Genomic DNA, 14501 nt, shown 5'->3' on the forward strand with positions numbered 1-14501 from the left:
AGTTGGCGTTACTTATTCTCACAAAATAAAAAAATTACTGGGAGCAGAACCCGGGGAAATTGGCTGATCGCCCCAGTGGCACATTTTAAAGGAGGGAGGTTTCTGATGAGAGATTTCCTTTAAAACCACCACCCAAAAAAATCAACAAATTTAAACATCTGCTACAGTATAGTAGCGTCTATAGATACGTAAAGTTTGTAGATTGACTAACATTCATTATTAAAAAAAATTTTTGTTAAACTTTTGTTAGAGGGGTTGTGCAGGATTAAAAAACCATTGCTGCGTTTTACACAAACATAAAGTAAATGAGACTGAGCTGCACTAACGCTCGATGCAAAGATGTGGCGCTGTATTTAGAGGAAAGCCACCATGTTTTTCACATCCTATACCGCCTTCTTTTAAAGGAAACCATAAAACTAACACCACTTCATTCTCAGGAAGAGGGTTTAACGGTTCACCTACGTCCCCCAGATTGGAGAATTCAGATGGTGGGAAAAGTGAGACGGCTTCCCTCGAGAGTCTGCAAGAACTGCTCAAAGTCAGTCAGCAGCGGGAAAAGCTCTTCAAGGTAACAAAATGATATTGCATGTGCAATGTGAGATCTCAGCAGCAACAGGGAGGCGGGACACTGAGGAGCTGTCAGTAAGGCTGGGTGGAGAGAGATTGAGCTAAACTTTTAGGAAGGATTATTCTGACATGGATTTTCTAAGTAAACGCACCAGTCTCATCAAGATCTAAGAGATCTATTTAATAATGTATTCAGTTTGTAGTGTGAAATATGGTGTCAGATATTATTTGATGGTTACTCTAAATATAGCTCTTAAATTAGAAAGTTACAACACTTACACGACATGCGCTGTGCATGTACGGCGCAAGTCGGGAGCAGGATTATGGTGCGGGCTCACGGGGTGAGCCCGCTGCATACCTAGCAGGTCATGGCTGTGTATTACAGCCAGGATCTGCCTCTAATAATCGCAGGTGGAGCCGGTGCTCTATCTGACAGCGACATTTAACGCATGCTGGCCTTGTGTGCATAAATCCATGCACCCATTGGCGCGCCCATGATGTGATCACAAGTTACCAATGGGTCGTGATGAAACCAGTGGGTCAATTGATGACTTGTGTACTTGTCTTAGCTGGGCTTCCAAGGTAACCAAGAAAAGTGAAAAGTAAAAAAAAAGTTTAAAAAAATACGAAAAAAAGACATAAAAGTTCAAATCACCCTCTTTTCTGCCATTAAAAATAGATAATAAAAAAACACATATTAGGTATCACCGTGTTCATAAAAGTCTAATCTATCAAAATATAACCATAATTAACCCTGTAAACATTGTAAACTAAAAAATTAAAAATTGTTTGGTCGCTGCAATTCCACAAAAAATGCTGTAACAAGTTATCAAAAAGTCACCTCTATCCCAAAATGGTATCAATAAAAACATTGTCTCGACTCACAGCACAAAAAATAAGCCATTGCACAGCTCCATTGACCGAAAAATGCAAACTTTATGAGTCCCAGAAAATGGCGACAAACCCCCCCCCCAAAAAATTTTTTTGCAGACTTTTTGTCTTTTTTTTCACCACTAAAATGATAAAACAACTGGACATGTTTGGTATCGCCGTAATCGTAATGATGAGGAGAATCATACTGCAAAATCAATTTTACCTCAAAATGTATGCCGTAAAAACAATTCCCAAAACACAATATTAAAATTGCGTTTTTTCACAGTTCATCCCCACTTGGAATTTTTCTCCTGTTTCCTTCCCAGTATATAATGTGGTAAAATGAATGGTGTCATTGAAAAGGACATCTCGTCCCAGGAAAAACAAGCCCTCATGTGGACAGAGAAATAAAACACTTATGGCTCTGGGGAAAAAGGGGAGGAAAAAGAAAACAAAAACTGATAAAAATCGGAAAATGGGCATGGCGTGAAGGGGTTCAAAGGTCATGTAACGTCACCGATGAGATCTTTGTGCAGAACGTCTGCTGCAGTGATCTGTTCTAGCAAATTGGATGACATTTCATGGAGATGGTCATGCCCGGGGCGCATCTGAGAAAGACTGAAAAAAAAGAAAATGAAAAAAGTTTTTGCTCTGGGAAGAAGGAGAGGAAATAGCGAAGAGTCAAAAAATGGGAATTGGCCGCATCATGAAGGGGTTAATTTGTCTCTTGTAGCTTTCAAGAACACAGCTTGCTGTTGTTGAATGGAAATTCTCGCTGTTTATGTCTGAACCTGACAGTCTCTTGGATGGGGGACAATGAATGTTTCTGTTCGCTGATAATAGAGAATTCTGAAATGAGGAAGTAGTCCATCCACTATATCACAAAGCTGCGTTTACAGAAAAGTGGAAAATCCCTTTATGGGTAACCCACGCTCACAGCAGTAAAAGTTCCCACAGGGAAATAGCAATTCACTTAGCTTCATTTTTTGGCATCTATGCATCACACAGTACGTATATACTGTGTGTATATATCTAATATATAAAGCTCAAGTGTATGTATGCATGTATGTATGTCCGGGATTGGCATCCGCAACGTCGCAGCTACAGCCACAAAATTTTGCACAGTCACACGTCTAGACCCCGAGAGCGTCATAGGCTATGTTGTGAGGCGAAATTTTAACCCCACGTGTATCAATTCACCAAACAATTTTGCCCCTATCTACATAATGGGGAAAAAGTGAAAGGAAAAGTGTTGGAGGCAAATTGACAGCTGCCAGATGTGAACAAGGGGGACTTCAAGAATGAGAGCGATGGCGCCAAACAGTATATACCGTACAGTTGCTAAGGTGGGGCCCTGACATGGGATACTCACCACACACGGGGATATGAACACACACAAAATACGCCACACACTACCACGTGCTTCATCACATATACCGCCCTCCGCACACATTTCACCACACACCAACCTCGCCACATAAAAGTCGAAACACAAAAGTCGCCACTCAAAACTCGCCACGCTGTCCCAGAGCTGTTTAAAAGATGAAAAATGAGCTGTGATTGGTCGCTATCAGCAACAGGTTTCTTTGTAGACAGTTGTGGTAACTGAGGCCTATTATTATTGTTATCATTTCTATGGTGATATCGTCCTTCTGTAAAGCTGGAAATAACACAATTTATTACCGTGCCAACACAGACCACCCTCTGACACAGACTGCAGGGGGAGCCCAGTATCATACAGGATAGGATTAGATGCACGGCTCAGCAGTCAGTATCACACAGGATAGGATTAGATACACAGGTCAGCAGTCAGTATCACACAGGATAGGATTAGATACACAGCTCAGCAGTCAGTATCACACAGGATAGGATTAGATACACAGCTCAGCAGTCAGTATCACACAGGATAGGAATAGATGCACGGCTCAGCAGTCAGTATCACACAGGATAGGAATAGATACACGGCTCAGCAGACAGTATCACACAGGATAGGATTAGATACGCAGCTCAGCACCAGTATCACACAGAATAGGATTAGATACACAGCTCAGCAGTCCGTATCACACAGGATAGGATTAGATACACGGCTCAGCAGTCAGTATCACACAGGATAGGAATAGATACACGGCTCAGCAGACAGTATCACACAGGATAGGATTAGATACGCAGCTCAGCACACAGTATCACACAGAACAGGATTAGATACACGGCTCAGCAGTCAGTATCACACAGGATAGGATTAGATACACGGCTCAGCAGTCAGTATCACACAGGATAGGAATAGATACACGGCTCAGCAGACAGTATCACACAGGACAGGATTAGATACGCAGCTCAGCACCAGTATCACACAGAATAGGATTAGATACACGGCTCAGCAGTCCGTATCACACAGGATAGGATTAGATACACGGCTCAGCAGTCAGTATCACACAGGATAGGAATAGATACATGGCTCAGCAGTCAGTATCACACAGGATAGGATTAGATGCACAGTTTTTATGCACAATATAATCATTATAATTTGATATACAGTAACTAACCACAGTTGGTTACTATGCCCAGGCAACGCCGGGCTCTTCAGCTAGTATATATATATATATGTGTATATACTAGCTGAAGAGCCCGGCGCTGCCCGGGCATAGTAACTAACTGTGGTTAGTTATAGCAAATTATAATTATCCTCCATCCCATAGTCCCGTGCCCATATACCCATCATACATATCCACGATCCCATAGTCCCATGCCCATATACGCATCACACATCCTCCATCCCATAGTCCCGTGCCCATATACCCATCATACATATTCGCCATCCCATAGTCGAGTGCCCATATACCCATCATACATATCCTCCATCCCATAGTAGAGTGCCCATATACCCATCATACATATCCACGATCCCATAGTCCCATGCCCATATACCCATCACACATCCTTCATCTCATAGTCCCGTGCCCATACACCCATCATACATATTCGCCATCCCATAGTCGAGTGCCCATATACCCATCACACATCCTCCATCCCATAGTCCCATGCCCATATACCCATCATACATATTCGCCATCCCCAGGGCTGGCGTTAGGGGCAGGCAGACCAGGCAGCTGCCTAGGGCCCCCGCTCCCCCAGGGGCCCCCAGCTAGCGGCACATCACACAGCTGCTATAGGGCCCATTGAAGCAGGGGGCCCGCTTTCCCCCAGTGCCGACTCCCCCCGCCACCGCATTGAACTATACCGGCGACTGCCAGTACAGTTCAAAGCAATAATGGAGGAGAGAGCGTCAGCCAACGCTCCCTCTCCCATCATTCCCCGCTCTGCCACTGACACAGCGGGTGCGCGATGACATCATCGCACTCTCACTGTGTGCCGGCAGAGCAGGAGACAGGAGCAGCCAGCAGCGCGGGCACAAGGAGAAGGTGAGAATAGTTTTTTTTTTTTTTTTTAATATATCAGTGTGAGTACTGGACTGTGGGGCCATTCTGGGGGGGAGCGGCTATATGCTATGCTGGGCTATATACTCTGTGCTGGGCTATATACTATGGTGGTATTGGTGGGCTTTATACCATGCTGGGCTGTATACTGTGCTGGGTTATATACTATTGTGGCATTGGTGGGCTATATACCATGCTGGGCTATAAACTATGGTGGGCTGCATACTATGCTGGGCTATATACCATGCTGGGCTGTATACTGTGCTGGGCTGTATACCATGCTGGACTGTATACTATGGTGGGCTATATACCATGCTGGGCTGTATACTATGGTGGGCTATATACTATGCTGGGCTATATACAATGCTGGGCTGTATACTGTGCTGGGCTATATACCATGCTGGGCTGTATACTGTGCTGGGCTATATACTATACTGGGCTGTATACTGTGCTGGGCTATATACTATGCTGGGCTGTATACTATGCTGGGCTATATACTGTGCTGGGCTATATACTGTGCTGGGCTCTATACTATGCTGGGCTATATACTATGCTGGGCTGTATACTATGCTGGGCTGTATACTATGCTGGGCTCTATACTATGCTGGGCTCTATACTGTGCTGGGCTATTTACTATGCTGGGCTGTATACTGTGCTGGGCTATATACCATGTGGTGCTGGGCTATATACCATGATGGGCTATATACCATGTGGTGCTGGGCTACATACCATGCTGGGCTATATACCATGGTGGGCTGTGCTATATACCATGTGGTACTGTGCTATATACCATGGTGGGCTGTTCTATATACCATGGTGGTGCTGTGCTTTATACTATGCAGCTGAGTTATATACTAAGGGGGTACATTTTACATTATAATCTATGGGGGAGGCTGTGTTATATAATATGGGGGCTTACATTATATTCTATGGGGAGGTGGGCAGTATTTTATTCTATTTGGGGCTACATTATATTCTATGGGGGGCTGTATTATATTTATTATATTCTTTGGGCGGTGATTGCATCATACTCTATGAGGGGGCTACATTATACTATATGAGGAGGCTACATTGTATTCTATGGGGGGGCAGCATTATCTGTGGGGGCTAGATTATATTGTATGGGGGCTTTATTATATTCTATGGGGGCTGCATTATACTATATGAGAAGGGCTACATTATACTATATAAGGGGCTGCATTATACTCTATGAGGGGGTTGCCATATATTCTATGGAGGGGCTGCATTATATTCTGTGGGGGGTTACATTATATTCTGTGGAATAGCTGCATTATACTCTGAGGGGTAGCTGCATTATGCTCTAAGGGGTGGCTGCATTATACTATAAGAGGGGGGCTGCATTATATTCTATGGGGATTACATTATATTGTATGGCGGGGCTGCATTATAATCTGTGGGGTGGCTGCATTATGCTCTATGTGGGCTGCATTATACTGTATTGAGGACTATGGGGAATACATTATATGATGAACTATGGTGTGCATTATACTATGGGAAGTGAATTGTACTACATGGATGACTATGGCGGTGCATTATACTATATGGAGCACTATGAGGAGTGTATTATACTATATGGTGGACTGAGCAGTGTATTTTAATATATAGAGGACTATGGGGAGTCTATTATACTATATTGAGGACTATGGGGAGTGTATTATACAATATGGAGGACTGAGGAGTGTATTATACTATATGGAGGACTATGGAGTACATTATATTATATGGAGGACTATAGGGAGTGTATTATAAAATATGGAGGACTATGGGGAGGGAATTATGCAATATGGAGAACTGAGGAGTTTATTATACTATATGGAGGACTATGGGGCACATTATATTATATGGAGGACTATGGGATGTAAACTGTAGATGTGCTGCTGATAACATGATACTGTATGGTGATTTGTTAGTGATCCATTAGTGATTGTTCTGTCCCCATCATTCTTTCTCAGACGGTGGAAAGAGGCCGGGAAACAAGTGTTGAACGACTTCAATATTGTCGATCACACTCATTTAGCGGCCTGAACTCAGCGCATATAAATACAACCGAAATGCTTCTGTGTGATGTGCAATATGTTAGCTTTTGGGGCCCCATTTTAATCTTTGCCTAGGGCCCCACTTTGCCTAAAACCGGCCCTGGCCATCCCATAGTCGGGTGCCCATATACCCATCACACATCCTTCATCTCATAGTCCCATACCCATATACCCATCATACATATCCGCCATCCCATAGTCCCGTGCCCATATACCCATCATACATATCTGCCATCCCATAGTCCCGTGCCCATATACCCATCATACATATCCGCCATCCCATAGTCCCGTGCCCATATAACCGTCATACATATCCTCCATTCCTTAGTCCAGTGCCCATATACCAGTCACACATCCTCCATCCCATAGTCCCGTGCCCATATACCCGTCATATATATCCTCCATCCCAGAGTCCAGTGCCCATATACCCATCACACATCCTCCATCCCATAGTCAACCATTATGACATCATAATGAGCGGCGGGGCTTGCAACCTATGATGACATCAGCGTCGCCATGGCAACCATTATGACGTCATGAGGGGCGGGGCTTGATACACACACTTTTTCCCCATTATGTAGATAGGGGCAAAATTGTTTGGTGAATTGGAACGAGTGGGGTTAAAATTTCGCCTCACAACATAGCCTAGAACACTCTCGGGGTCCAAACGTGTGACTGTGCCAAATTTTGTGGCTGTAGCTGCGACGGTGCGGATGTCAATCCTGGACATACACACACACACACACACACACACATACATACATACATACATACATACATACACACAAGCTTTATATATTAGATATATATGTACAGACTGGGGCTGGCATTTGAAATCACACAGGCCCATGTTGTCCCTGTCCCCGAGAACCAGATGAGATATATTACTAATATTACCCTGCATGGAGGAAAGCAAGATTTGCTACAAGACCAATATTTCTAATAATACCCATGGCCTACAGGGGTAAGTGATGGAGTCAGCGACTTGGTGCTCCATCACAACTCTTTACAGTATGGGTGTCTTGAGAACAATGATTCTGTTAACAATGTAGTAGACAAGGCAGCCCATAATCAGACAGAGGCCCTACTGGCATTTGCCAGAATTTCCAGATGGCCAGTCCGGCCCTGTGTATATATAATATATATATATATATATATATATATATATATATATATATATATGGAACACAGAGAAGCACTATACAACAAACGTGAAAAAATACTCTGCTGTAAAAAAATTTTCAACAATAATCAGCATGTGCTTGTAAAAAGATGATAGCAAAACAGGGTATTTAGTTGATACGTTTTTAGCAAAAAATGTATGCTAAGCTGCTCTACCAACGCCACGGTTGTATTGTGTTTCTCTATGTTCCAGTCTCTTGGTGGTGTGAACACTGTCTTACCGACTTGTTCACTGTGTGTGCATGGCCCATGCGTTTGTATTCCATTGGTTTCTTGCTTCTGCAAGTTTTTGGGAGGTCTCCACCCCTCTCTTGTGAGCCATACACATATAAAGCCATCTCACACAGCATGTCCTCATGAATCCTGCTCATATAAGTACTGTTCACATGGTCAGGTTTTAAATACATTGGATAGGACTGCTCTGAGGGGTATACCTTGGCGTTGGTAGAGTGGCTTAGTATACATTTTTTGTAAAAAAAAACGTATCAACTAAATACCCTGTTTTTGTTATTATCTTTTTACTAGCACTTGCGGTTTATTGTTGAAATTTTTTTACAGCAGAGTATTTCTTCACGTTTGTTGTATTGTGTTTCTCTGTGTTCCAGTCTCTTGATGGTGTGAATACTGTCTTACCGACTTGTTCACTTTATGTGCATGGCCCATGCGTCTGTATTCCATATATATATATAATATATATAATATATAAACAAGCCAAGAGTAATAAAATCCCGCGTTTCCCATCAGGCGCCGGCAATGCCGCAGTCTGGCCCTGCATATACAGCAGGTTTCATGACCTTTGCTTATCGAATGCCACATGTTCTATTCCAGGATCAGCTGGATATAGAAAAACTTCATGTCTTGAAATTGGAAGGAGATTGTGAGATGTTGGAGTCTGATCTTGCCAGTAAGAATGAAACAATTCAATATCTAAAAAAGTCATTAAAGGAAGCCAGAGAGATGAAGGAAAAACCGGAGCAGAGAGCAATCCTCGACTCAGAAGTGAGTAAAGATCGGAGATATTCCTCTCTAGGGTGGTTCTATTATTTCTGCGAGGCATACGCCATAGAAGCCTGACATATTGTTCCGGCTGCTGTGTATCGGTGATCGCTGCCTTCCTATGATCGGACGTCTGTCATTGTCCGGTCTTCGGGTATACATCTATCAGCCACTAGGAGATGATCTAACACTGCGGATTGTGGATTTCAGTTATTGGTATTTATTTCCATGAAACTTCCCAAATTATCCCCAGCTTCTCGTTTCAATACATATTGACATATCCCCTCTTTAGGGAGGCTCACCCCAATATCAGTGGCTGGGAACATAATATGATCACGTTGTATAAGGCACCCTGCACAAAGGTCCGGATTTACGTTTGTGTCATTTTCTGACATTTGTGGGTTCGTGCTGAGATTTCACATGCTGCACCGATATTATAGAGGCACCATACATCAGCACCACAGACACATGCAGTGCCCACGAGTCTGTAAAACCGTCTCCGAAACACTCCATGCGCAGCCCTGAAGGCTCCTTGCACTCCACGATATTGTGTGAACAGGCCCTGATAGGTATCGTCTGCATCGTCAATGGTATGTTATTTTAGCCTTTATCATTGAAAGGTGTAGAAAACATTAAAGAACACCATTCTCTACCCAAAAATATGTACTTTCTACCTGGTTTAAATGCTACTGTTTTCCTGAATCCGGCGATGTTTTTCTTTTGTTCCTGCGCCTCTCCGTTCCTGAGATATGGACTTTTGTTCACTCTGTATACAGTAAATCGAGTATGTTTAGACAAATGGGTGTGGTCACCGAATCTTCTTAGTGGGCGTCTTCTTTGTAACCACACCCACTTGGTAACAAGACTAGATTTATATACAGAAAAGATGAGCCATATCTTGGGAACTGGGAGGCGCAGAAACAAAAGAAAAGCAGCGCCGGATTCAGGAGAACAGCGGCATTTACACCAGGTAAAAAAATACATTTTTATGGAAAGTGACAGTCATCTTTTAGTTTAAATTTTATCAAAATGTTACTTTTTTATTAAAAAAGGGGTACCTGCCAAGGGGTCATTTCAACTTAGCAAATTATCACTTGTCCACTGGATAGCTGATAACTTGAGAGGACCCCTAAAGATCCCTGGAACAGAGCTCTGAAGTGCCCCCATACCCCTCTACTCTGTTCATTGTCTATGGGACTATCAGAGATATCAGATGCTGGACACTCGTTACCTTCACTCCCAGTGTTGGCTTCAGGTTGACTAGTGTCTGCGCAAATCAGTAAAACACAAAGCCAAGGTGTAGTATCTAGAGTCCAGATACAGGGACGTCGGCCGTGCTGGCTGAGGATAACTTGCAATATAAAGGAAGGATTCTGTCCAGCACTAATACAAGGTAGTGTTAAACTTAATTTGGAAATTTTCTTTAAAAGGTGTTGACCATTACTGGACCACCCCTGCTTAATCAATTCAGTGCCCCCCCCCCAAAAGAAAAGAAAAAATGGATACTCACCTGCTGCAGCGCATAGTTGGCACTGCTGTTCTCGGCAGGTCGAAGTAACATTGTATTGTGTGACCGCTATAGCCAAGTAGCAGCAGCTCTGCAGATGGTCAGCGGACATTGATCGGCTGCAGCCATCACGTAATACAACAATGTCACGTCACCCACAGGGAACAGCAGTGCTGACATCGCTGGAACGGTGACACTTTGGGACGCGATTATCCTTATTTATTTTCTATGGGGCGCCTGATTGATTAAGCAGGGGTGGTCCCAGGGGTGGAACCCTTTCATAATCCACTTACTATACAAAAGCAAAGCGTACTAACGCATTTCAAACACAATTTTATCCTCAAAATGTGAGAGCCTCTTCTAATTTACTGCTTCAATGTATCAAGTGGATCTTAAAGACCTTTTCCATATGAACATTTTGATAACATTGATATACAAAGTTGTACCCCCCTACCCCACCCCCGCGCACACACACAGCCACCCTACCATTTTTCATAATGTGCCCAGATAACACAATGGTAACCGTACTGTGCTGCCTATTCTATAGACTTCTTCATAGAGGGGACATCTGCAGATTGTAGGTACCCAGACTGTGAAGACCAGTGGCGTCCCATCAGCAATGACAGTTGATGACTCAAACGTTATACAACGATCCTGAACCTTATTCACACTTGCCTCTGTGCCTTTGTCTATTTTTATTTTTCACTAGATGAGAAATGCGAACACAGTGGAAAATCCTTCTGCGGCAGCTGCAGCACTCAGTGACAATGCCAGGTACAGTATTATTGTCTGCTGCTATATATACACTGTCAAACGGTATACGTACATAAGTCACATGTCCAATACTGTACTATCTAATATGTAGGCATCTAGAGCATATATGTGAAACATTGGCCCATGGGCCAAATCTGGCCTGCAGGGTGGTTTTATTTAGCCAGCAACATCAGAACCACCACCCTTGTGTGGGTCCATTATTCTGTACGGAGGACTATGTAGGACCCATTATTCTGTACGGAGGACTATGTGGGACCCATTATTCTGTACGGAGGACTATGTGGGACCCATTATTCTGTATGGAGGACTATGTGAGACCCATTATTCTGTACGGAGGACTATGTGGGACCCATTATTCTGTACGGAGGACTATGTGGGACCCATTATTCTGTACGGAGGACTATGTGGGACCCATTATTCTGTATGGAGGACTATGTGAGACCCATTATTCTGTATGGATGACTATGTGGGGCCTATTATACTATATGGAGGACTATGTGGGGCCCATTATTCTGTACAAATGACTATGTGGGGCTCATTATTCTGTATGGAGGAATATGTGGAACACATTATTTTGTACGGATTACTATGTGGAGCCTATTATACTATATGGAGGACTATGTGGGGCCTATTATTCTGTACGAGGGACTAAGTGGGACCCATTATTCTGTACGAATGACTCTGGGGCCCATTATTCTGTACGAAGGACTAAGTGGGACCCATTATTCTGTACGAATGACTGTGGGGCCCATTATTCTGTACAGAGGACTATATGGGGCCCATTATACTTTATGGAGGACTACGTGGGACCCATTATTCTGTACGAATGACTCTGGGGCCCATTATTCTGTACGAAGGACTAAGTGGGACCCATTATTCTGTACGAATGACTGTGGGGCCCATTATTCTGTACAGAGGACTATATGGGGCCCATTATACTTTATGGAGGACTACGTGGGACCCATTATTCTGTACGAATGACTGTGGGGCCCATTATTCTGTACAGAGGGCTATATGGGGCCCATTATTCTGTACAGAGGACTATGTAGAGCCCATTATTCTGTATACTGGTTGGCCCGTGACTTTGTCCAAGTTTTTCATTTTGGCCATCAGCGTGTTTGAGTTTGACATCCCTAATCTATAGGAGAAAAAAATAAGTCCAGATCCCTATAATTAGATACTTATCAGATGTCATATTAATATTTCCACAATACTATTTGTCAGACCACCAAAGACCATCACCGTGAACGTTAAAACTGATTTGTCATCAGATTTAACAATACAAACCTCATACATTGTTGAATAGATATCTTAGACCTGATGATGCTGGTGTAAATACATATTAAAAAACATATCAAAATGGCTTTATAATCATTTTTTTTCTAAAGTTTACACTCAATCTCTGCCCACCTAGCCTGAATGACAGATCTCAAGTGTTCCTCCTCCCTGCTGAGATCTCACACTGCTTAGTACAAGCCACAGTTGTCGGACTGGGTGGGAGGAGCTTGCACATTCTATAATAAAGTATAATCCTAGACAATCCTTTTAAAGTGTTTGCTTCATGAGACATATTCATGGTAGACAATTTTAGAAGCTACTTGTGAATTTTTCGGATGCATACAAGGCATCTGAATGTGATTATTCCCATTGATTCTCTATGCAAGACACTGCTGTATTTGCAGCAATCTATAAACGCAGGTCCACTAAGCAAGAACCAATATACACATGAAAGACAATACATTACAATGTATATATGTTATAGATCGCTGCACCCTGCTACAGATACTGCATTAAGGTTCATTTTCTCCTGGCAGTGGAGCTCTCAGTGCAGCAGCAGCAGCACGGTGTCAGAATGCTATTATCCGACAGATTAACCCTATACTTGAAGGTTAATAGTGATATTTTACATGACAGAGTCCCTGTAAAGGGTGAAAGTTAAGGTTTTTTGCTTATTAACTTCATCAAGATATCAAAGAAAGTTTTTCAACTTTCTAATATTCTGTGTTTCAATTCATTTAATCATTTTACGAGAATTCTGTCCTCGTTATACCGAACTGACATGACACCGAGAGATGACCGAACCGATTCGGAGGAAGGACCCTGTCCGACGGCTTTGTCAGGATTCCATGCTACCACTGCGCCATTGATTAGCCTCAAAGTTGCGCCTGGTTTGATAAAGTACCCATAGATGCCGGCAAGTCGAGACCGTTCACAGGACTCTAGTGCAGCGATCACAGAATTCTGACCCAGCTGCCAGACCAGGGTCCTGGGAACCCATTCGATTATCTCTAGTGACAAGTCATTTTTATTCTCTGCCAACAAGCAGAATTCTTCAAAATTGTTTCAAAAATAAAATAAAAAAGTCCACATTTACACAAGTTTTGGGCGTAAAACTGCACCTAAAAAGTTGCGCATCATGGTGTGCTCCAACTTTGCACAAGAAAATTTTTTAAATTTTTCACTCCACATGCCAAAGTTTAAAAATGCAGAAAAAAAAGTGGGTATTGTCTTTGAGAAGCGGCAATGTCCTCGACATTTAAAACAGAAATCTGAAGAAGAAAGTCACAAAACGGTGCAAACTATTTTGCAAATATAAGCCTGTTCATAGCAAACATTTGATTTATTGCAGTTTCACACGTCCAGATAATTCCGATACTGGAAAAAACAGTACCGGAGCTATCCGTGTCTGTGTGTCCGTGTGCATACATATGCCATCCATGTGACATCCGTGTGCTATCCGTATGTCCATGTGTACCATCCGTGTGCTGTCCGTGTGTCCGTGTTCGTGTTTTTGAAAAATTATTTTCAATGTTAACCCTTTGACTTTTAAAAACGCACACGGATCAGACACGGACAGCACACGGACAGCATCCGTGTGCGGTACGTGTTTACACGGACCCATTGACTTGTATGGGTCTGTGTGATCCGTGCTGTTGCACAAAAACGGACATGTCAGCGTGTTTTGCACACGGACACACGGTCCGTGAAAACACGCTGACATCTGCATAGACACATTCATTCGAATGTGTCTACGTGTGTCAGTGTCTCCGGTACGTGAGAAAACTGTCACTACTCGTACCGGAGACACTGACGTGTGAAACTGCCCTTAAT

General features: G+C 43.0%; 1 protein-coding gene across 4 annotated transcripts in view; it reads left to right on the forward strand.

Annotated features, from left to right (window-relative positions):
• TANK (TRAF family member associated NFKB activator) overlaps positions 1-14501 on the forward strand; it is a 98908-nt gene that overhangs the window by 68486 nt on the left and 15921 nt on the right. For 3 of the 4 annotated variants that reach the window (XM_073545728.1, XM_073545727.1, XM_073545729.1), the window contains exons 5-7: positions 405-568; positions 8942-9112; positions 11326-11390. In XM_073545728.1, coding sequence (XP_073401829.1) covers positions 405-568; positions 8942-9112; positions 11326-11390 — 400 coding nt within the window. The remainder of the gene's footprint in view (positions 1-404; positions 569-8941; positions 9113-11325; positions 11391-14501) is intronic. The other variant, XM_073545730.1, reaches the window with a different exon arrangement.

The sequence above is a fragment of the Dendrobates tinctorius genome, unplaced genomic scaffold (assembly GCF_039654945.1).
Source record: "Dendrobates tinctorius isolate UK_male_01 unplaced genomic scaffold, ASM3965494v1 ptg000143l, whole genome shotgun sequence".
NCBI classification, from domain to species: domain Eukaryota; kingdom Metazoa; phylum Chordata; class Amphibia; order Anura; family Dendrobatidae; genus Dendrobates; species Dendrobates tinctorius.